The sequence below is a fragment of the Xiphophorus couchianus genome, chromosome 18 (assembly GCF_001444195.1).
Source record: "Xiphophorus couchianus chromosome 18, X_couchianus-1.0, whole genome shotgun sequence".
Classification (NCBI taxonomy): Eukaryota; Metazoa; Chordata; class Actinopteri; order Cyprinodontiformes; family Poeciliidae; genus Xiphophorus; species Xiphophorus couchianus.
The window spans coordinates 24,350,110-24,371,235 of record NC_040245.1 but is presented as its reverse complement, the minus strand read 5'-3'; the positions used below and the strand labels follow the sequence as shown (position 1 = coordinate 24,371,235).

Sequence of the window (21,126 nt, the reverse complement as noted above, 5' to 3'; positions counted from 1 at the left end):
GCTGGTGCATTACATATGTCACGGTCAAACGTTAGCGATTGGCTATGTTTAAAACATCAAAAGCAAACAACTTTCTGGAGCTTTTGCAAAGAATTCATACTGTTTGAACGCAAACACTCTATAAAAATCTACTTTAAAAAGTGCTAAACTCTCAAGAAGTGAACAGACTTAATTTGTATTTTTCTATAGCTGATAAAAAAGCTATATATTTAAGGGGGGGGACCAGAGATGATAGGTTTATTTTGTCCTAACCTGCAAAGAATCAGCCAGAGACAGAGATTAGTTTTCTTTTCTTTTCTGCAGAACAGGAGAATTGAGAGCAGACGCGACGAATCGCTGTCAAACACTGTCTGGACTCAATTCTGCCAGATCTTTCTTTGCATTTCTCTTTATTGTATAGAAAAAGGAGATTGGGCTTCTTCACACAGTCACACAGAGAATTGACCAACCGTCTTTACATTCTGAAACCTCCTGTGGACATGCCATTGTAAGGGCATGTGGCTGACCACAACTAATGAGTTACATATGGAACTAATAACACATGAATGTTTTAACGTTTTTAGCTTCCAAGCAAACATCCTAAACAAAGTTAATAATATACTACAAAAGATTAATAAAGTACTACAAAAGAGAGAGAAGTTAAGTAAATATAAAAAGAATAATAATATGAGAGTAATAATATAAAAAGAATAATATGAAAACATAACTTGTAAAATAAACTCATAAGTAAATGAACAGGAGGATAATTTTTCTAACAAGAGATATATATATATATATATATATTTTTTTTTTTACTTTGAACAGCTTTTCTCCTAAAATGTTTTCTTTTGCAATAAGGAAAACATAATTACACTGTTTGATCTTTATTGACCAAGCAGTGTAATTATGCAACATTGCTGATAAGCTGTCTTTGTTGTTCTGCTTCCCCTGAATGCATCCCAAAACAAAAACACACTATATGGCATAATAGAGCCATGTAGGCAGTGGTTGCTAACCTGCTGCTTGGTCCTGTGTCATCAGATGGCCTCTTCCACTACGGAAAATATTCTGTTAATGTGACGCATTTGCCTCCGTCATGTTCTCAGGCTTTTATTTTTCCCTCCCTAAGTTTTCCAGTCCCACTCATCTCTTTGTTCCTTCCTTTTTCGAACCGGTAGAGCAGCTCGTATCTCTCCTCAGTGTGAAAACCGTCAGACTGAAAGACTCTAACATTTCATCGTCTACAGCGACGCATTGTGTACAGGTAGAATAACGGGTACAGACAAAAATTATTAAAATTAAATGAACCACACAAGTGTGTGAATGAATGTAGAGATGATCTAAGCCGACAAAGTTTGGACGTAACTGATTTGTTGCTTGTAGTCTTGTAAAAACATTCAGTTCAAGTTAAGCATTAACGTTCTCTTTGGCCGTTCTCTGCAAGAACGTGGCATGTAACTGTTGCAGTCAAGTAACGGGTTTTGTCTTATGCAAGCAAAATACGTAAAGAACAAGACCGTTGCGTCAGCCGTCATGTGTCTGGATGGACGCAGGTGTTCGAATAACTGCTGTTATAAATGCTGAAATAGTCGCAGCCAATTGTGTGGGAATCAAACCACAAAGATGTCTTGCTGCTAGGAAATGTTATGTTTGGCTAAAGCTGCAGTGGCACTTGACAGCCTTTGCTGTGGTTCAGTGTGGACACGGTTTAAAGTGAGATTAAATGCATCTTGACTTTGAAAGCGCTTGAAAAATTTGCTTGTACAGCAAGCAGGACTTGGCAGCAGCTGCTCATCTATAAAGGGTATCTGACTGCAAAAATGGTTGGCACTTACAGCAATTTTGAAAACGGTCTCTTTTTAAACTCTGCAAAACGAAAATACTGAAAACAAACATTAGCTTAATGCAGCGTTTCCCAATTCCGGTCCTCAGGCCTCCCTGCCCTGCATGTTTTAGGTGTTTCCCTTCTGCTACACACCTGGATTGAATCTATGGGTGATCAACAGGTTTCTGCAGCACTTGATGGTCATGCAATCATTTGAATCAGCTGCTCTGGAATAGAGGCACATCTAAAACATGCAGAGCAGGGAGGCCTGAGGACCGGAATTGGGAAACGCTGGCTTAATGTGTCCGATTCTAGCACATATTTATCTTCACTGAAACTGGATATCATCACATTCAGCTATAAGTTACAAACATTTAAAAAAATGTAGTGCAACACCAGAGGTTAAAACCCCCCGACAACAATTACAATACACTGATAAATAATAAGGCTGCACAGTGGTGCAGTTGGTAGCACTGTTGCCTTGCAGCAAGAAGGTCCTGGGTTTGATTCCCGGGGTCTTTCTACATGGAGTTTGCTTGTTCTCCCTGTGCATGAGTGGGTTCTCTCTGGGTACTCCGGCTTCCTCCCACAGTCCAAAAACATGACTGTTAGGTTAATTGGTTTATCTAAATTCACCCTAGGTGTGTGTGTGTGTGTGGTTGTTTGTCCTGTCTGTCTCTGTGTTGCCTTGCGACAGACTGGCGACCTGTCCAGGGTGTACCCCGCCTCTCACCCGAAACGTTAGCTGGAGATACGTACCAGCACCTCCTGACCCCATTAGGGAACAAGGGTGTTAGAAAATGGATGGTTGGATGATAAATAAAGCATTGACTTGGTTGAAAATTGAGAGGAATGATAAATCCTACGTCTATTTGATCCATATACACACAAATCTACATCAAGTCTGCATTATATGAAAACATATATAATTTACCATTATGATCGTTTACTTATACGCCACTTGAACTACCAGAGTTAAGGGATTTTGCTGAAGTTAGAACATCAAAAGTTATGGTCTTGGCCACAAGTTCAGGAAAAACTCAAATTGCATGATAATCTAATTTGCTGAAAATGATGATAAAAAATCTGGTATCTGGTAAATCTGGTAAAAATATCTTGCATTCAACTTGATGCTTCTGAAACCTCATTGGAGCAAAAACTGCCCCCTCGCATTATATCAACCTAAAAATCCTGGTACTTTGAACCACCACATGAGGTCACTGTTTTACATTGATGATATATCATACCTTGTGAAAGCTCAAAGATCATTTTCATTCTTGCATTTTCACAACCTGTTTGTTATTACAGTACAATATACCTAGTTACATACCTGGAGTACTTAGATTACACCCAAGTAACCTGACCTGGTAGATTGTCTTTTTGTTTCTGATTCTTTGCCAATTAACTCATAATCCCCATATTTTCTTTTGTCACAAAATCCATTTTTTATTTGACCTTGTTCCTAGAAGGCTTTGTAATTTCAAGAGTAGCCAATTAAGACTTTTTTTGATGGGGGTTGGGAGGAAGTTTTAAAAGCCTCTTTAAAATCATAATGGCTGATTATCAGTGCGAGCACAGTGGAGTGCACTTCACAGTTAGAGCCCATTTCAAATCAACTGCACCGCTGCACAATGCCCACCTGTCTTTTGCCTATTTGAATCTCTGTTGACTCATGATCCCAGCTCATCATTGGTTCGTGCCGTTGGCCACTTTCGCATGTGTGGCTGAGAACGTGTTCTATTCAGGAGCGTGGCGAGCCTGAACACACATGCAGATAATATTCTGTGCTCCTTTTCCACAAACTTCAGTCTCGACCAATGACCGTCTGTGGTCCCAACACGCCACCCCAAGTATTGCCACACACACACACACACACACACCCACCCCCACACCCACAGACATTCCAGTGGCTCTGTGTCGTTCACCCCTTACTTCCACCACACTCGTATAACCAAACACACACATACCACTGGACCCACTGTTAGGGTCACCCAAAGGGCAACATCACAGTGGAGTGGTTTTATGACCTCGGGGCGAGAAAAGAGAGTAAAACTATGTTATGTAAGGAAAAACAAGAAAAAAAACTCGTCTGGCACGAGTGACAGAACATTGCCACCAGGCTTTTAGGTTTTAAGTACCCCCTCCAGCCCCCACTTTTTTTTTTAAATAGTAAATTTCAAAACAGGTTTCTTATTACCATTAGGTTTAAATGACCTCTCTGGTCTGTTACTCTGGAATGAGACCTCAGCAGTTTGCAACATTCCAAGTGCAAAACACTCGGTTGAGCCTCCCAGGAACATGCTGAGGTGTTGTAATGTTAGCTGTGAGGGCAACCGGCATGGCTACTAACGACAGGGAGGGCGAAAGCACGAGGTTGGTGGGTGGTGAGAATTTTCAGTTATCTGCCAAAGTGCTGTCAACCAGCAGGAGCAAAAGGGGATGTTTGTTTACAACGCATGATGCACGGACTAAAGGTTAGATCATGCGAAGCATCTCAAAAACTATTAAAAAAAAACAACCTTCTGTGGATGTTTTTCATGTTGGTTTTATTTTTTATTTTTTGACAAAATTTACTCGCACTTGCCACCTTGTTAGGCACAGCTTAACTGCAAATAATTAGACTCCCTTTTGCCTTCACCTGGCTTAATTGTACCTTATCTAGATTCAATGAGGCGTCAGAAACTTTCCTCAAAGATTCATGCAGGAGGTTCTGCAAATGAAATGTGTTGGGTCTGCCATCCGACACATTTCAAACGTGCCGTGTTAATCTAACTATACCGTGAAGACGTCACATTCAACACACCCTTTTTCAGAGGATCTGAGTTCCTTCCACGTCCCCTCTAATAGCAACGGGGTATTTTCTCCACAGCAGCAGCTCAACAGGATTTTTTTTCGGACAATTATCTATGAACTCAACGCAGTTTTTAATGAAAATTCCAGTGACTCAACGGTTTCATAAAAGACAAAAAACTGTATGGTGTAGAAATGGGGTGGCCGCCTTATACACGGAGGCTGCATGTCTGTCCTTTTCCTTCTTTGCCCATTTCCTGTCTGATCTGCTGCAAGCAAATAAAACTAAATAAAACAAAAAAAAAAAAAAACAAAGACAGTGAATTTCAACACCAGCAATGAGGTCAAATTCAAATTCCGCATTTTCATGCTTTGTTTGAAGCACAGCACGTCTAAATACCAAAGGGCATTGCAGCCAAGTGATGTGCTGGAGTCTCTATTGCTGTTAAAAATTATTCATCATGAGTGTCCGATAAATAAGCTGTTGAATTGGCCATTGCTGCACTTTTGTCCTTCAGATTCTCTACACTTAGCTTTGCGGTTTAGTTGCATTTCCAGTTTTACCGCTCGTCATGCCCATGCTACATCTTAAAATGGGGGCATTATGTAAACCTTGATTGTTCCTTCGATTCTTTCATGCGTTTTTGAGGAATCCTTGCATCACCCATGACAGCCATTTCAGGAGTTGGGGCTCAAAGTTAACTCCCACAAAGCCCCGCCTATTTCCACAAAGCTCCTCCTCGGAGCTCCAGTCTACGGCCGAACTTCTGTGGCACAAAGTTCCCCTCTCTCGCTCTGTCCCCACCAGACCAGCAGGAGAAGCAATTAGCACACACCTGCTGAGTTCATCATAGGAACCACTTTTCAGTCAGAATGGTTAGAAATGCCATAATGGAGGAGCATTGTTGTGATGGTGTGCTTGGGGCGGAATATCCAAACGACTGGGAGCTTCTTGTAGAGAATTTCTAGACATTAAACTACCAAGTCAACTTTCTTTTAAGTCATATTTGATATAAGCAGCATTTTTATAACAGCTGAATGTAACATAGTTACTACATTGTGCTATAAATTGGCACTATGACTGGAAAATACATATCACCCATTTAAATACTGATGATCGTTCCTTAGCTCTGAACTCCTTCCATTTCTCAGGAAATCATAATGTTCTTCTTGAGGATTTATTTCATCTGCACTTTCACGCAAATAACTCTTTTAGAACATGTACAAGCTTGCCACGTGTTAAATGCCTGGCTCCATGAATAAATCTTAAATATTAAACAGTTAAGTCCACATTTATTCATAAGGACACAGGAAATCTATACCTGCCCGGGGCGCAAGCAGATATTCAAAAGATATGGAAAGTTTTTACCACCGATTAGGGGTAAGCATTTATTTTTAAAACTAGCTTAATTGCTTTAATAACTCTTTGAGAACTATATACAATTTATAAGAGATGCCTCAGTTTGTTACTCTCTTGCTAAGTTGAACTTAGTTCGGCAGAGTGCTGGTTGGATGAAACAGCCTCATCAGCTGATAATCCTCTGCAACAGGTAGAAGATTAAATGATTCACTTTAAACAAATAGATTTCTTTTAAATTTGGAGAAAAAACCACAGAAATAACCACATAAGACAAGTTACATACAGATTTGGCATGTTATTTAAAGATTTATTTTAAAAGAAAAAGATGCTCCTCAATAAGATTTTTGTTATAATAAAGTATCTAAATACAGGCAACTGAGGCATATCCGTCACCCTACAAATAGAGAGAGATGAGAGGGTAACCCGAAGAAGAGTGGCAGAGAAAGCAAAAGCTTGAACAAAGGAAACCAAGACGGTAAAGAGTAGACATGGCACACGCTGGTGATCGCGGTGAATCATTTTTTCTAATATATAAAAAGGCTGAGTTTAGGGACCCAGAATTACAGATTCAGTTACATTTGAACCAAGGAGATCAAGCCAGAAAACCTGGAAGGATGAAATCCACCCACTATATATATATATATATATATATATATATATATATACAGATAAAATGTTCATTTTGACAAGTTTGGGAAAAGGTTTCATTAGTAAATCCACTTTGAGAAGATGATCAATGTTTGGCCATTGTACCAACATGGGACTCCATAGTTTATGCTGTTGTGTTGAGCAAGTAACCCATTCAATCAGCTGAAGACAGGAAGGTTAGCTGTATGAACTGGCCAGATGTTGTGAGCTCAGTTCCTAAATCTTGAAGACACACCTGCCGAAACAAAATTTTGTCTTGTAAATTTTTTGTAGCTTGCTAACCTAGCCTAGCGTAGTTAACATGATGTCTTGTGTGCAATATGTTCAAATCAAGCTTTGTTATTGTAATGAAAACTTTAATTTTAGAAAGCATAGGTTAGCTGTTAACATTTTAACCTTTTGGTGGCGAGCTACCAAAAGTGTTTTTATGTCACCAACAGTCAGCTAACAGCCAGGCATGAGTAGTGCAGATTTTTTTTTTTTTTTTACTAAAAAAACAACAAGCAATGTAAAAAGTTAAACTATACTTTAATATATATTCAGATTCTTTTTCATAAATGCACACTTGTGGTAACAATCTTAAGGCCAACAGCAGGCAGTGATAATTGACATGGGTACAAAGCATAAACAACATTCACACAAAAACAGAGGAGGCTCAGTACAATTTATGAAAAAAGGTCTGGAACAAGTAGATTGTCATCTCAGTTGTCATATAGAAAGAAAAAAATAATGCAGTTTTGGTTAATTATTCTATTATAAAACAAAAGACAGTGGTCAGCAGCCAACATATTGTTGTGTATTACAGAACTTTGTAATAGGGTATCATGATTAAATATTTTTCCATTAGACAAAAATAAATTCTGACTGTGCCATAATTTACTTAAACTAAAACGGTCCACGATGGGAAAACTGTAGAGAAAATCTGCAGACAAGACAAAGGCTGAAAACAGCCGAGGTTTATGAGAGTTCCAGCTGAGTCCCACATACAATACAGTGGTCCGGCCCTGTTGCATGTATGTGAGTGGGTAGGCGGCGTATTAATGCGAGTGGGTTGAGCACATTTTTCTGTCCGCCACTCTATTGCCTACTGCTTGTAAAGCATTTTGACTGAAACACACTCGCATATTCACCCATAAACAAACACTGGCAGGCTCAAAGGATAAGCAAATGTGAAAGCAAAAAACAGAATAAAACTTTTTTAAAAAAACAGAAGGAGTGATTGTATCCAGTGAGCAGGAGATTGAAAGAGTTGATTTATTGAACAGCAGTGTTATAGTTTGAGAGACGGTCCTTCTGCCCATGAGGGTTATTGTCTGCTGCCATCTTGGATGAAGTGCATGCTGCACTGCCTGTTCACCAGCCGTGGTCCATCAAGAACAAAGGGAAGCCTCCATATCCCTGTAATCCTCCACGAGAGCTCCAGCAGTTAGAGGGGAGAGGTATCGTACCGGCAGGAATGGGGAACAAAACTGCCCATCTCAGAGGTCTTTAGGTCACCAAACACGACAAACATTGTCAGAGACCATGTTGCTGCTTTTGTTGCAGTTGAATGCTTTGGCAAACTCTGGAAAATTCTGAAGGGAGCCGAGTACTCTAGAGTACACAAAGGAGACTGGTGTTAGCAGGTGAACTTTGTGTGTCAGAGGGTGCCTGCTTTTTAAACTGTATTTTTAGGTCGTGAAGAGCTGATTTCTGCACTTCGTGTTATTACCTGAACATCCCTGGACTGTGCACGTCTACTTTAATGGAATTAACGGCTTGCTCTGGTCGATGGGATCCACACCAAATCTTAAAAAGACATACAGGATGTAATGTATCAGGCAAGTACAGAGCTCCAGCAAATGTATTCGCTGATAGATACATAAGGTATCCTACTCATTTACTGAACTGTTGCATATAATTTTTGCAAAATAATACTAATTCTTACATTTTCTTTACTTGCAGAGGCATGTTGTATTCCTTTAATATTAGTTAATCTATAGCACTGAGCTCTGGAAATGGTATTGCCTCACTTACCATGCTCCCTCCTGAGAGTAGTGGAAAGCTAAACTTCACATATGTGGCTGTCAACGCCCTAGTTGTGTTAACTTTCTAATCCTTACTCCAACTGTAAAGCTGCAGTGTGTAACCTTTGTAAAAATATACTTTTTTTGTTGCGCATTTGTTGAAACTGTTACTATGTCGTAATCGCATGGTATGAGACAGATAGTCTGTGAAGGAAAAATTTAAAAATAATCAAGCTCCTCCGCTTTCTCCCAGTGCTAACATGTACAGTAAAGAAATCGATACATGAATAACTTATGTCACTTGTTGCTTTTTAAAAGTGTACAAAGGCTAACTTCCTTCCCTATTAACAACCAATCAGTTCAACAGTTTTTGGGCTTTTGTAAAGAAATGAAGATTTACAACTGATAAACCTAGTAGAGGGATCCCACAGTGTGCTACACTTACAGCATATTTTACTAACATTTTTGGAAAATAATTTTAATGTCAAGATCGCTGACAATTTTCAACTTTTGTGCAAAGCATAACTAATGATAAAAACGGTAGTGAAATAAAACATTTATAAGATTTGTGAGAATAATTTTTAATTTCATACAATATAAGTACTCATTGGTTTTTAATGACAGAAAATATTAAAACTTACGAGTTGTGACGTAATTAAACTTAACCTATAGTTTACTCAACTTCAGGGAATTTTAACGTTTACATATGGATTTTATTGAAATAAATGTGAAGACAAAAATTCTGTAGGTGATAGTCGAAGCATTTTCAAAAGGGATGAAATATTTCCAGAAAGTCATCCTGACACTGATGGCTGTAAAGTTATTCTTTAGAGATTTTATAGCGATAACTGAACACGTTCTGTGAATGACAGCATTAAAATAGCTGATCAATGTTGAAATAGATTGAAAATGGATCTAATTATTGTTCATCCTCATAGTGTAGAAAGACTATAGAGCAATTAAAATGGATAAAAAATAAAAGAGTATTACTATTATGTAACTAATTTCTTTTGAAATTGAGTTTTATTGACTAGGTGTTTTGTATGATTCACGGAGGAGTGTGCGTTATCCCTTTAAGGCACCTGTGAGCCGATTTTGCTGTTTTATTTGCCTCACCTTGATGTTTTCTTGTATGTGTTTTACTAAAGTTTTTGCTTGTTAGAATATGTTGCGCAACAACCAGACATGATGACACCTTGTAAAACAGTTGCCTGTTTAGTTTCTCACACAACTTTCTACCTTGTATATTTGTGCCCTATTAATAGCATTGATCATTATAAGCATTTTGTTACTCAGGTGGATTTTTGTGATCAATACCATTATCAATTTTGTTATTAAGTTCCTGTCTTACAGTTGGAATCACTTATGACATGAATAGTGATCCTGTGTGTTTTGTTAAAGCTCATTTTTGGTACAGAGTATTACTTTTTTTCTATTTTGCTTAATTGATTATATTTTTCTCAAGAAAAAAAAAGGAGCAGTTGAATTAATTTTGTTAAAAAAAAAACATCCTAGTTTAGCATTTTTCCACACTCTAAATGTACAAAATTGAAAAAGGCTGGATTTTTACTCCAATGCACCGTGTTTTTATACATCTGCTATTAAACTGATTTTCAATTTAAGGCAAATTGTTTTACAAATTAAAGGAGGTCATACTTCACTTACAGTAAAGAGCCTCCAAGTAACTATTGAGCTATTCAGAATTAATTACATCAGCAATGATGATTAAAAAACATTTCTGAACTTTATTAAACCTTAATTCTGATTTTCTTCTTTTTTTTTTTGTTCGACTTGATTACCTGAGCAAAATTAAGAAAGAAGAGTTGATCATGTGAAAGGTCAATCCCAGGCAGCTGGGGCTCCTCTCCATGCTGCTTCACAAAGTTCTTGTATGCCTACAAAAAGACAAAATTGTATCTATTTTACACATATTGAATTTCTACATTACAAAGCAAACTGCTGCAATGTACATCTTGCTAATTCAGAGCTGCATTCTACAGTGAAAATAATGTGCACTCTCTTTTTCAGAGTGTAAACGTAGTCAGAATTTCGTGGCTTATTTCTAATTTCTGGGTTTAGTTCGTTTGGATTTCTTTCTGCTTGTAGTCTTGCTCCGTCTCGACCTTTTTCAGTCTCAACATAAATACAGGTCTAAACTTCACTCTTTCATGTTAAAACGCTTCTTGCATAATTACGAAAATGTTAAAGAACTAATTAATTAATACCAAAAAGAGGTAACCCTCCCAAATCGACTGTTCATTCATGTAGAAACATTACATTTTAGTATTTGTTCCCTAACAGACAATGTTGTCATTGCAACCTGGTCGTCCCTATATGAACGGAAGAAAAATTGAATTTATGATGATGCTCCAGACCAGTCAGTAGTCAGGGCTGATCAGGCAGAAAATTATAAGCTAATGATGACAAAGCAATTTCTCTTTGATTCTACTCTGTTATTAAGTTCCTGTTAACACTTTTCGGTCTTTTACTACTTCTGCTAACTTTAACCAATTGTGCTAATTGATATATCAAAACGTTCAGTTTTTTCTGGAGATTTGTGCTATATCTTTTGCTACCTTCGTACTTTTTGAAATATTTGCGCTTTTGGTGCAAATGTCAGCGCCATTGAAATGCAATGAAATTCTACAAAATTCTGCTAAAATCTGCTTTTTCACAGCTTACTTTCTTCTTCCTACTACAACCTAGAAACTCCATTCAACCTTTAATCAAGTCACAAGACTTTAAACTGTCTTCAAATGTCTCAGCTTTTTGATATCTCTTATGGATTTTTCCACAGTTGCAATTTAAGTTCTATGCAGATTTTGGACCGTTTTCAGGTTTACAATGTAATCCTATGGTGGAATCCTCCAGCTGTTAGAGTTTACACTGTAGTAACTGATGTTTTTATTATTTTTCATGCTTTTTGACAAACAAAATGATGGTGTTCACACATATTTAACTGTACAGAAATAATTTATGCATTAAAATGTAGCCACGCATGTCTACTTTAAGGAACTATTACCATCATTGCTACAGGTCTTACTGTTTTTTGTCAAACTCTTCTGGAGTACAGACATGTCACACCTTCTCCTATTCCTTCAATGCATTTCTCTGTTTATATCTGTTTGTCAGGATTCTGTTTGTCTACCTTTATGTTCATGCCTTCTGCTTTTACTGTCTACAAAGGCTTTATGCAAACTAATCAATTTTAGCAATTCGTATGTCAAAATGTTCTGCTTCTTCTGCTGAATTATGCTACATCTTTTGCTATATTTTACCATAATACTCTTTCAACTGTTTCAGGTTGCATACAAATTTCTGCTTCTGATAATTTATGCCATTTCTTTTGCTATATTTTATTATCGTACTTTCAAGTTGAATTCAAAATTTTGCTTTTGCTAATTTATGTTATTTCTTTGGCTGTTTTACTTTTCAACTTTTTCTAAATATTTCAGTTTAGAAAACTTCTGTTGAATTATGCTATATCTCTAGCTAAATTTCACTATTTAGCAAAAATATTTCTACCATGTATGACTGTAGCTTTCTTCTGCTTTTTGTCCTACTTCTTATGCTTTGTTCTGCTCTTTCTTGCATATTCTGCAGAAATGCATTCTCACAGCTGTTTTGCTAGGAACAGCAATTTTTCTAGTTCAGAATAATTATCTTGAAGCAATTTTTATGCAAAATTCATCTCATCAGTTGTTTCTCCGGTTCTTAGCTACTGTAGGATTTTACAAACGCGATACATATTTTTTATTTTTAAACATTTAAATCGTTTTATAGGATTTATTAGTGACCCTCTGTTGATCCAGAGTCACAGTACCAGAAATCACACCTTCATACAACCTAACAAACATGTCAACATCCTGACAAACAGACTTCAACATTTTTTTCAAGTTGTATGAAGCAGGTCACATATGTAAACAAAAACATTTTTTTTTTACAGCATCTCTTAAGTTCTTCACCTGGTATGCCTGTCGAATCCCCCCATTGTCAGCTATGTTCTCGCCAAGGGTGTTGTTGCCATTCAACTAAGGAGAAAATAAAGAGTCCAGAGTGCAAAAGGGGAATTAGAGACTTGAAAGTTTTCCCTCCATATTTTCAGTAAATTGCAGATTTCAGTTTCTGGGTTACAAGAACAAATTACAAAGGGAATAAAAGAAGCATTGTTGAAAGGAGCAGTACAGAGGAGGAAGGATAAAAGGAGAAGTACTCATATGTCAACACAAAATATACCTGTGGAGAAAAGGTGAAGCTGCAAAACAGGCAACAGCGATTCCGGTAAAATCAATGAAAGTGAGGTTAATTGGAATTTTTCACATAATGTTCCAAAAAAAAAGAAGAAGCAAACATACATGTAAACCATTAGCCAGGTCCCAGGAAAAGTTGCTGTACTGGTCAACGATGCACTTTGAGAGTTCCAGGAATCTGTGAATAGATTCAGGAGTCCACCAGTCCTTCAGATCACCGTCCTTGTCATAGTTGCGACCTAGAGACACAGAACAGATGTCGGCCACTTAGGCATGGGGATATTAACTGCAAAAATAATCAAATAATAAATACTACAGGTATGACACCATTTCCAATTTAAATGTCACTATGTAGTTACATTTTATATCAACTTAAGAGATTATGTTTTAAAAACTGTTGCTTAAATAGGCTTTGTCTCATTTATTTGCAACATTGTTCCTGTAAGCAAGCTAGAAATGTAGTTTTCTTTCAGTCAGCTGACAGGGAGCGTGAAGTAACATGTAACAAAGGGCAACATGTTCATCTATGGTCCAAACAGCCAGAAGAAACCTCTGCATTTCCTTTGTTATATTAAAATGACTAAACTGTAAAAAAAAAGGAAGGATGGAAGTTTGTTGTTTTGAAACCGTAAGCTTCTTATGGCTAAAAATGATTGTTAGATATTAGAATTTGTGTTTTTATGAGTAAATAAGAATGCAGGTGACATACCTGAGGTGGAAAATTATTTAGAGCGCAATTCAAACACAAGAGATTGTATAACAAAAAAAAACAAACATCCTGAGGCCAAAGGCATAATAAGGTGAAACAAAGCTCTTCTCCAAAGTGGTACCAGTAACAGGGGGAAATCCATCTGTTCACAGACTAATGTAATCCAGCAAAACTGTAAGGAAGAACAATGAAGTAGAAAATTCATACCATTGTCATCAAAGCCATGTGTAATCTCATGACCGATTACCATGCCAATTCCACCGTAGTTGAGCGATTTAGGCTGGCCTTTGTTAAAGAAAGGGGGTTGAAGGATGCCAGCAGGAAACACTACAGACAGAGAAAGCATTTTTACATTTCAAAATAGCTTAGGCTTTATGTTTTATGGCTGAACATAATTTCCAGTGCTTATTTGGTACCTATTTGGTTTTTGCTGGCCGAGTAGAAGGCGTTGACAACAGCAGCTCCAGTTACCCACCTTGAAATAATAATTTTAAAAAATTATTAAACGATGACACTGTGAAAAAACACTGAGGCACAGTAAGAAGCCTACTTGAGTAAAAACGTTGAAAATTAACATACAGCTTTTAAAGCCCAAGGTCAATGTGTGACTCTCTGCTGTTAAAGCTGAACTCTAAATGCATGTGGGAGTTTGTGTGGCATAAAGTGAACACACTGCACAAGGAATAAATGAGGTAAACACTGTAGTAGTTCACTCTGCTAGGACCATAAATAAGACAGGTGATTTAAATACCAAACAATGCACTTTTTATTTACAACACATCTGGAGTAAAGCTGGTAAATCCACCGCCCCCACAAAAAGAAACCTTACTCCTCCTTGTTGACTTTGACTCGAAGTCTCCGCAGGCGTTTCTTCTGCACATACTCCAGGTTCTGCAGGATGTTTTCAAAGTACTCCTCTCCACTGTAGCTCAGCTAACAGCAACACAGCCAGAAAAAAAATCAGGAGGATCAGCAGTGATGGAAGCTGTCAACATGTATTCACGAGGGAAACTCATTACGGTCAAAAATTCACTGGGATGTTTTAGGAAGGATAAGAAATGCAACTTTCCTAAAGTATTTTTTGTTACAAAGAACTTAGTGAAATATGGATAACAGTGGGTTTTTTTTCACAAATACTCACATCTTTGTACTCATTGTTTAGATACTTGTCATTCATGATGTCTTCAGAATAACCAATGCGTTCACGGATAGCTCGGGCCTGGCAAAAAAAAAAGAAAGGAAAATGAGAATAAATCTGATCTAATGGTTGTTCTAAATAGAAATAAGTTGACTCTTGCAACTGAAGTTCACACCTTCTCTTCAGCTGCCTTTTTGGTCTCTTCATCCATCCAGGAGAGGTCATCAAGGTTACTAATGAAAACTTCCCGAATATCTTTAATCATCTCCTCCATCTAATCTCCGAACACACCAAAGAGAGAGCAAATGTCAGAAGATGCCAATGATAGAACAGGAACATGCATCATGAAAAGGTTCTCTGGTCTGCTGTTGCTGTTGTTGTTGTTCATCAACTCTAATTGGATCAGAAGTAAGACAAATATAACTTCTGTCAAACCATTAACACACTTCCTAAAATTAGGCCTTACATATCCACATATCAGAATGATTCAGACTTGCATATTAGTCTGTTCATTAATTTGGAATTAGTGACTTTGTCATGATCGTTTTAAAAATATCTCCTGTACAGAAATAGAGTTCAATTGAAAATAAATAAATAAATAAAAAGATAAATAAAAGATAAATAAATAAAAAGATTACTGAAGAACTGTGCGAATTAAAACAGACATGCAACCCAGAAAAACATGCATAAAATTGAAATTGAGAAACAGTAAATAAACTAGACAAATGCATTATGTATTACAGATTTTTTTAATTCTGAAAGTTCAGCAATTTATTTAGTATGTTGTTCTGAAAATGTTAATATTTCGATCGGGATTTCTAAGGACTTGACCATTTGGCTAAAACAAATGTAAATATTTCTTGAACTTTTTCCATTTTTTTTCAGGTTATAACCACAAAAAAACAGAATTCTGACTTTAATCTCAGAATTCTTTTTTTTTTTTCTTTTCGGTGGCCCTAATCCTTTTCCGTAAATGTCATTGTCAGCTGACCTGTCAGTTTTCCAAAGCCAGGAAATAATCTGGGCTTTCCCTTAGTGTTAAAAGAGTTAGGAATGACTACTAACTCTTTTAAATAAGGTGGGTGATTAAATATAATCACCCACCTTCAGTCCATTGGATTAAAATGTTCTGACGAAGCCAAGAATCTGGGGGTGATCATGGATCCTGATCTGAACTTTAATAACCACATCAAATATATCATAAAAACGTCATACTACCATCTAAAAAATATTGCTAAAATTACACGACTCATGTCCCCACAAGACTCTGAAAAATTAGTTCATGCCTTTGTTTTTAGTAGACTCGATTACTGCAATGGAATTTTTACTGGATTATCAAAAAAAGCAATAAGACAGCTCCAGCTTCTGCAGAATGCTGCTGCAAGAGTCCTAACTAAAACAAAAAGAGATCAGCATATCAGTCCAGTTCTAAGATCCCTGCACTGGCTGCCTGTTGCTCGAAGAATAGAATTTAAAATCTCCTTAATGGTTTACAAAGCACTTCATAATAGAAACCCAGACTACATTTCTGATCTTCTTCAACCATATGTACCACTCAGACCTTTAAGATCATCAGAATCAAACCTTCTAACCATTCCAAGAGTCAGAACTAAACACGGTGAAGCAGCTTTTAGTTTTTATGCTCCAACACTCTGGAATAAGCTTCCTGCTCACTGTAAGACTACCCCTACCTTGAGTTTATTTAAAACAAGGTTAAAAACCTTCCTATTTGACGTTGCCTATTCTTAAATTTGTATTTATTATTATTATTATTATCTTTTTTAACTATATTCAAATTTGTAATGTTTATTTTGTTCTTATTCTGTTGTATGTTTTTAACTTCTTTGTACAAGCACTTTGAATTGTCTTTGGCTGAAAGGTGCTATATAAATAAAGTTACCTTACCTTACCTTACCTTACTATCTCTTTAAGAAGGTGAAAACTTTGGAATTTCAAGAAAATTAGAAAAAAAAGCTCCCGCTAAGTTTTCTGTTATGTAACAAATGTAAATAATTTTGGTTAGTCTAACTGATCTGAAACGAGATATTTGGTCTAGTTTAACTTCAAACAGTGAGAGAAAAAAACATGCCTTTTTACTCTGAATGTACCATTCTTGTTCCAGATAGAATAGGGCGGGATTTTAAAGGCAAAATGTATGATCTTGCAACCAAGAGAAGGAAAAACAACTTTATATAAATATAAAACTTATGCTAATTGACGCTACTGTCATTGTACCTTGTTTTAAAACTAGCATTACAAGCAATGTGTGCTAACCCTGTTCAGGAGGGTTTTCTTTGTTTGATTTTTTTTCTCTGGAGTTTTTTCTGTAAGTCTACCCTTTTTATAATGTCACCCCCAAGAGTTTCCACATTTTTAAATGCATTGCTACACACAAAGAATTAAATGAACTGAGACCTACTCTGAGACCACAGCAAGAGAAAACCCAAAAACCCCTTGTCTCGTCACATTAGTGGACCCCTTGCTTACTCATTGCACAACCCTTTTAAAAAGTTGCGGTTTGCCACAAACTGGCAGAGACCACACAGAGATTTCTCCGAAAAGCCTTTAGGGGAGGCAGTTTGTACAAATTTCGCAATAAACCATCACTGATTTCATCTTAGTTTTACAGTGAAAGCTTCCACTTAGGTGTATTTATATCAGATATGCATGGTGAGCAGCTGAAACTAGAGCTAAACAAGAAACATGCTGCTTATAGTGCTTTATTTATTAATTAATGTTCTAGTACACTGAATGTCTCTTGACCACTGATAAGTGGACAAAGGAGATGGAGATGGTCTGGTGATGATCTGGATGACTGATCAACTACTTCCCGCAGGACAATATATACTTTTTAAATTATGATCTAATTGATGTACAAATTTCCTCCTGGAAATTATTTCTTCCAATTATAATGTATTCATCTACATGAAAAAGATTAATGTCTTTAATCTCAGAATTCAGATTTTTTTCTCAATTCTGACTTTGAAGCAGATGTGCAGCTCGGAGGAAACCGTTTCAATCACCAAGATGCAAGTTGTGGATGAGGAAAACAAACTTTCTGGAGGAACATGTTGGATTTAAGCCATTTTTTTCCTGGCTGAGGAATCTCCAAAGACGCCCATTCATTAATAGGAGAGTAAAAGGGTTTCCTGGTGCCCATCTGCTTTAAAGACTTTTTTTGAGAAAAAAAAAGTCAGAATTTTGAGATTAACGTCAGAGGAGGCCCTAATCCTCCTCCATACAGATACTTCATTTAAATGAAAAGATTTAAAACAGGGTTGCATCAAGAATCAAATAAGTTCATCATGGTTGCTTATTAACATAACAGCACTCCCTGCCGAGAGATTGTGTCATGAAGTATTCATGTTTGTACTGAAATATGTGTCGGCTGTTGATCAACTCACTTTATGCTGGGTCATGTACTTGAGGAATGGGGGAAGCAGATACGTTGCTGGATGTTCAGAGCAGCCATGTGTCACTTCTCACTTAACCAAATAGACACACAAACACACCCCTGTTTGCGTGGCTATCTTTGTGGGGACTTTCTATTGACTTCCATTCATTTATACAGCCTAAACCTTATCCTAACCCTAACCATTACATACCTAACCCTAACCAAAACTCAATTCACATCTTAGTCGTAAATCTAAGCTCTGACCCAAAAACAGCGTTTCCCCTTGTGGGGACCAGGCTTCGGTACCCACAAGGAGCAGTGGGTCCCCACAACGTAATGTCAGGAAAATGGTCCCAGAAGGTATTACAAACAAACGCACGCACACACACACACACAGCAGGGAAATGGGATCCGACTGAGTAGGCAAACATCTTTATGGAAGTTGAGATGCTTAAGAGTTAAGACGGTGTCACTCGTACATGAAACAGTGGCAAAGCCTGCGTGTGCACATACACAGAGGCACACAGTTGAGATTTGCAGCGTAGGTGGTGTGAGCACGATAACAAGGACGCCTCATTCAGCTGCTTCCAGTGGATGCAAGCAAGATAACACTGAGGCACAGACAAGAGACAGGTGACAAAATCACAGATGTCTCTTAAACTATCTCGCTCTATATGAATACATAAAAACACTCACTATTTTTATGTCATCAGTTCAGATTACCAAAGAAAGCTGTTCAATAAGGCCTTTTTTAATTTGACAAAAATTGGTTCAGTTCAGCCTCTACCTACCAGCTCTTTGCTCTTCTCAGAGAAAGCCTCCTGCACATAGAGCCGTCCCACAGCTTTGTCCAGGTTGTTGTTGACATACAGTGCACACTGTCGCCAAACGGCAACCTCTGACGTTGTACCAGACAGAGCCTATTTTGAAGGCAACGACAGAAAATTTGTGAATGAAGGAGAAAGTTTATGGCAAGGCCTTATTCATGTTCAAATGAAACCGATTTCGATTTTAGGAAGTGGAACAAAAGAAAAATAATGTGTAATGAAAAAGTTAATAACCCATACACATAAAAGTTGAAGGGAATCTGGCCATGACAGACTGGAATCCAAACCAGTCCACTGCAGTACTGGTGCTATGTTTAAGGTCATTGTCCTCCTGGGAGGTAAACCTCCTCCTCAAGCTCAAGTCTTTTGCTGCCTTTTCTAGGATTTATTCTAGGAATGCCCTGTACTTTCCTCAGTTGATTTTAACCAGCATCCCCTGCTCCTGGTTCAGTCATCTCAAAAGAGCTCAAGGCCAATAGTCTCTCAACAGATTCTCCCACTTGAGCCAATGGACTTTTGCTGCTCTGCCAGAAATATCATGGGCTTTCTGCTTCTTTAACTAATATTTCACATTATTATGTATCATCTGAAGGTCATTACTTGTATTAGATATTTATTGGGGGGGAACAGAGTAAAGTGAGCTGAATACAAAATGCGTATTCAAATTGTACAAGTCACGTATAGTCTTTTTTTGCACTTCTGCACCATTTTGTGTTAGTCACATGAAATCAATTTTCTATAATGCGACAGTGTGAGAACATTTATGAAAGCCTTTGCAAGACACGGCTGTGAGATACAGGATGTGTTCCTGCTTTTTATACACATCCAACACGTTTTTCTATTCATTAAAATTTGTGTAGCATCAAAATGAGAAGCTGTTGACAGGTTTTAATAAAAGGTAACATAATTCTACAATCATTAGTATTTCAATTCAACTTGTACTGCCATCGGACAAATAAAGGACTTAGAATATCACATAACTTCACAATGAAATAAATAAATAAAAAAAATAGTTTAGCATATTAATTTATGAAAAAGACATATTCCTTGTTTTAACATTTCAGATCTTAATGTTTTATTAATTTCAACAGCTATAAAACTCCATCATATTTTTTTTTGTTTTTAATAACTACAACTACAATTTAACCACTGTACAATAACTTTCCATTTTGATATTGGTATAAAGACATTGCAAGGACATTCATGAAAGTAGTTTTTCCAAGGCAACATGTCAGGGTGATGTCAGGCTGTGTACCTTGCGGAAAGCTTTCCTGGTGTCTCTGTAAGCTCGGCTCAGCCCTACTACCATGGTCATAGCAAACCGCCAAACCATGTAGTTTTGCAGGTCTCTGAAAAAAGGAAACGCAGCAAGGTCAAGGAGATCGACATAATCCTGCAATGATCTAACAGCAGTGTGACCAGATTTTTCTGACCGCATCCCGTGACTCATCTTGACAGAAACACATACAATTACTGCAAAGGTAAGCAATCTCTCTGAAAAAAAACCAACCATCTAATTTGTCTAATCTTACACACCTCTTGGTGTATTTGGCTAATACAAAGTTGAGTCTTCTGTAATAGTTTGGGGAGTAGTTGATGATTTTCTCCGATTCAGGGACGCTGATGTTCACGGTGTCCATTATCTTAGCTGTGAAGTAACTCCAGTTGAACATCTTCAGGTAATGTCAAAACACACACAAAAAAGTTACAAATATTTAACACTAAGTTTAAATAATAGAAATGGTCACAAGCTAAGATGTTGGCATTACCTGAGAGTCGATTTCAAGAGTGAAGTTTCTGTTCAGCTCCCCTAGCTCCATCTTGTTGTAAAGCAACACTGGGTTGTTCCGATCTTCTGGTGTGTCAGTGGCCTGGGAGAAAACAAAAACAATAAAACAAAATATAAGACTCGAATTTAAAAACTCCAAAAAAAATCCTGTTTCCCCAACACATGTACGCTCTCAGTACATCTCCAGAAGAATGAAGCATGTGCAGCCCAGGAGGCCTCAGGTCTGTAAATGTCAGAGTTTGAATGGTTTAACTGCTTTGTAATAGTGAGAAGCAGAGTGGAGAGGAAGCAAAGCATGTAAGCAACAATAGAAGCGCAGACTGACAAAACAGGGTTACTAATCTGTTGATATCTAGGAAATTCTTGGTGTTTGACAGACCAACAAGCTTGTTTCAAAAAGACGCTCATATT

The 21,126-nt window shown here is 37.3% G+C and overlaps 1 protein-coding gene and 1 long non-coding RNA gene across 7 annotated transcripts in view; one reads left to right on the top strand and one right to left on the bottom strand.

Annotated features, from left to right (window-relative positions):
* Positions 1-1,103: 1,103 nt before the first annotated feature.
* Positions 1,104-7,798, top strand: LOC114161516 (uncharacterized). The gene is made up of 3 exons (XR_003599032.1): positions 1,104-1,115; positions 4,053-4,054; positions 6,500-7,798. It is a non-coding gene; the product is annotated as an uncharacterized LOC114161516 (long non-coding RNA).
* Positions 7,112-21,126, bottom strand: part of LOC114161465 (neprilysin) — a 64,834-nt gene continuing 50,819 nt past the window's right edge. For all 6 annotated transcript variants that reach the window (XM_028044750.1, XM_028044748.1, XM_028044751.1 and 3 more), the window contains 14 exons: positions 20,696-20,797; positions 20,463-20,599; positions 20,182-20,275; positions 18,891-19,019; positions 14,881-14,979; positions 14,709-14,786; positions 14,397-14,500; positions 13,984-14,042; positions 13,775-13,894; positions 12,964-13,097; positions 12,574-12,639; positions 10,408-10,503; positions 8,314-8,390; positions 7,112-8,195 (listed from right to left, as the gene is read on the bottom strand). In XM_028044750.1, the coding sequence (XP_027900551.1) occupies positions 8,096-8,195; positions 8,314-8,390; positions 10,408-10,503; positions 12,574-12,639; positions 12,964-13,097; positions 13,775-13,894; positions 13,984-14,042; positions 14,397-14,500; positions 14,709-14,786; positions 14,881-14,979; positions 18,891-19,019; positions 20,182-20,275; positions 20,463-20,599; positions 20,696-20,797 (1,395 nt within the window). In that variant the 3' untranslated portion in view covers positions 7,112-8,095. The remainder of the gene's footprint in view (positions 8,196-8,313; positions 8,391-10,407; positions 10,504-12,573; positions 12,640-12,963; positions 13,098-13,774; positions 13,895-13,983; positions 14,043-14,396; positions 14,501-14,708; positions 14,787-14,880; positions 14,980-18,890; positions 19,020-20,181; positions 20,276-20,462; positions 20,600-20,695; positions 20,798-21,126) is intronic.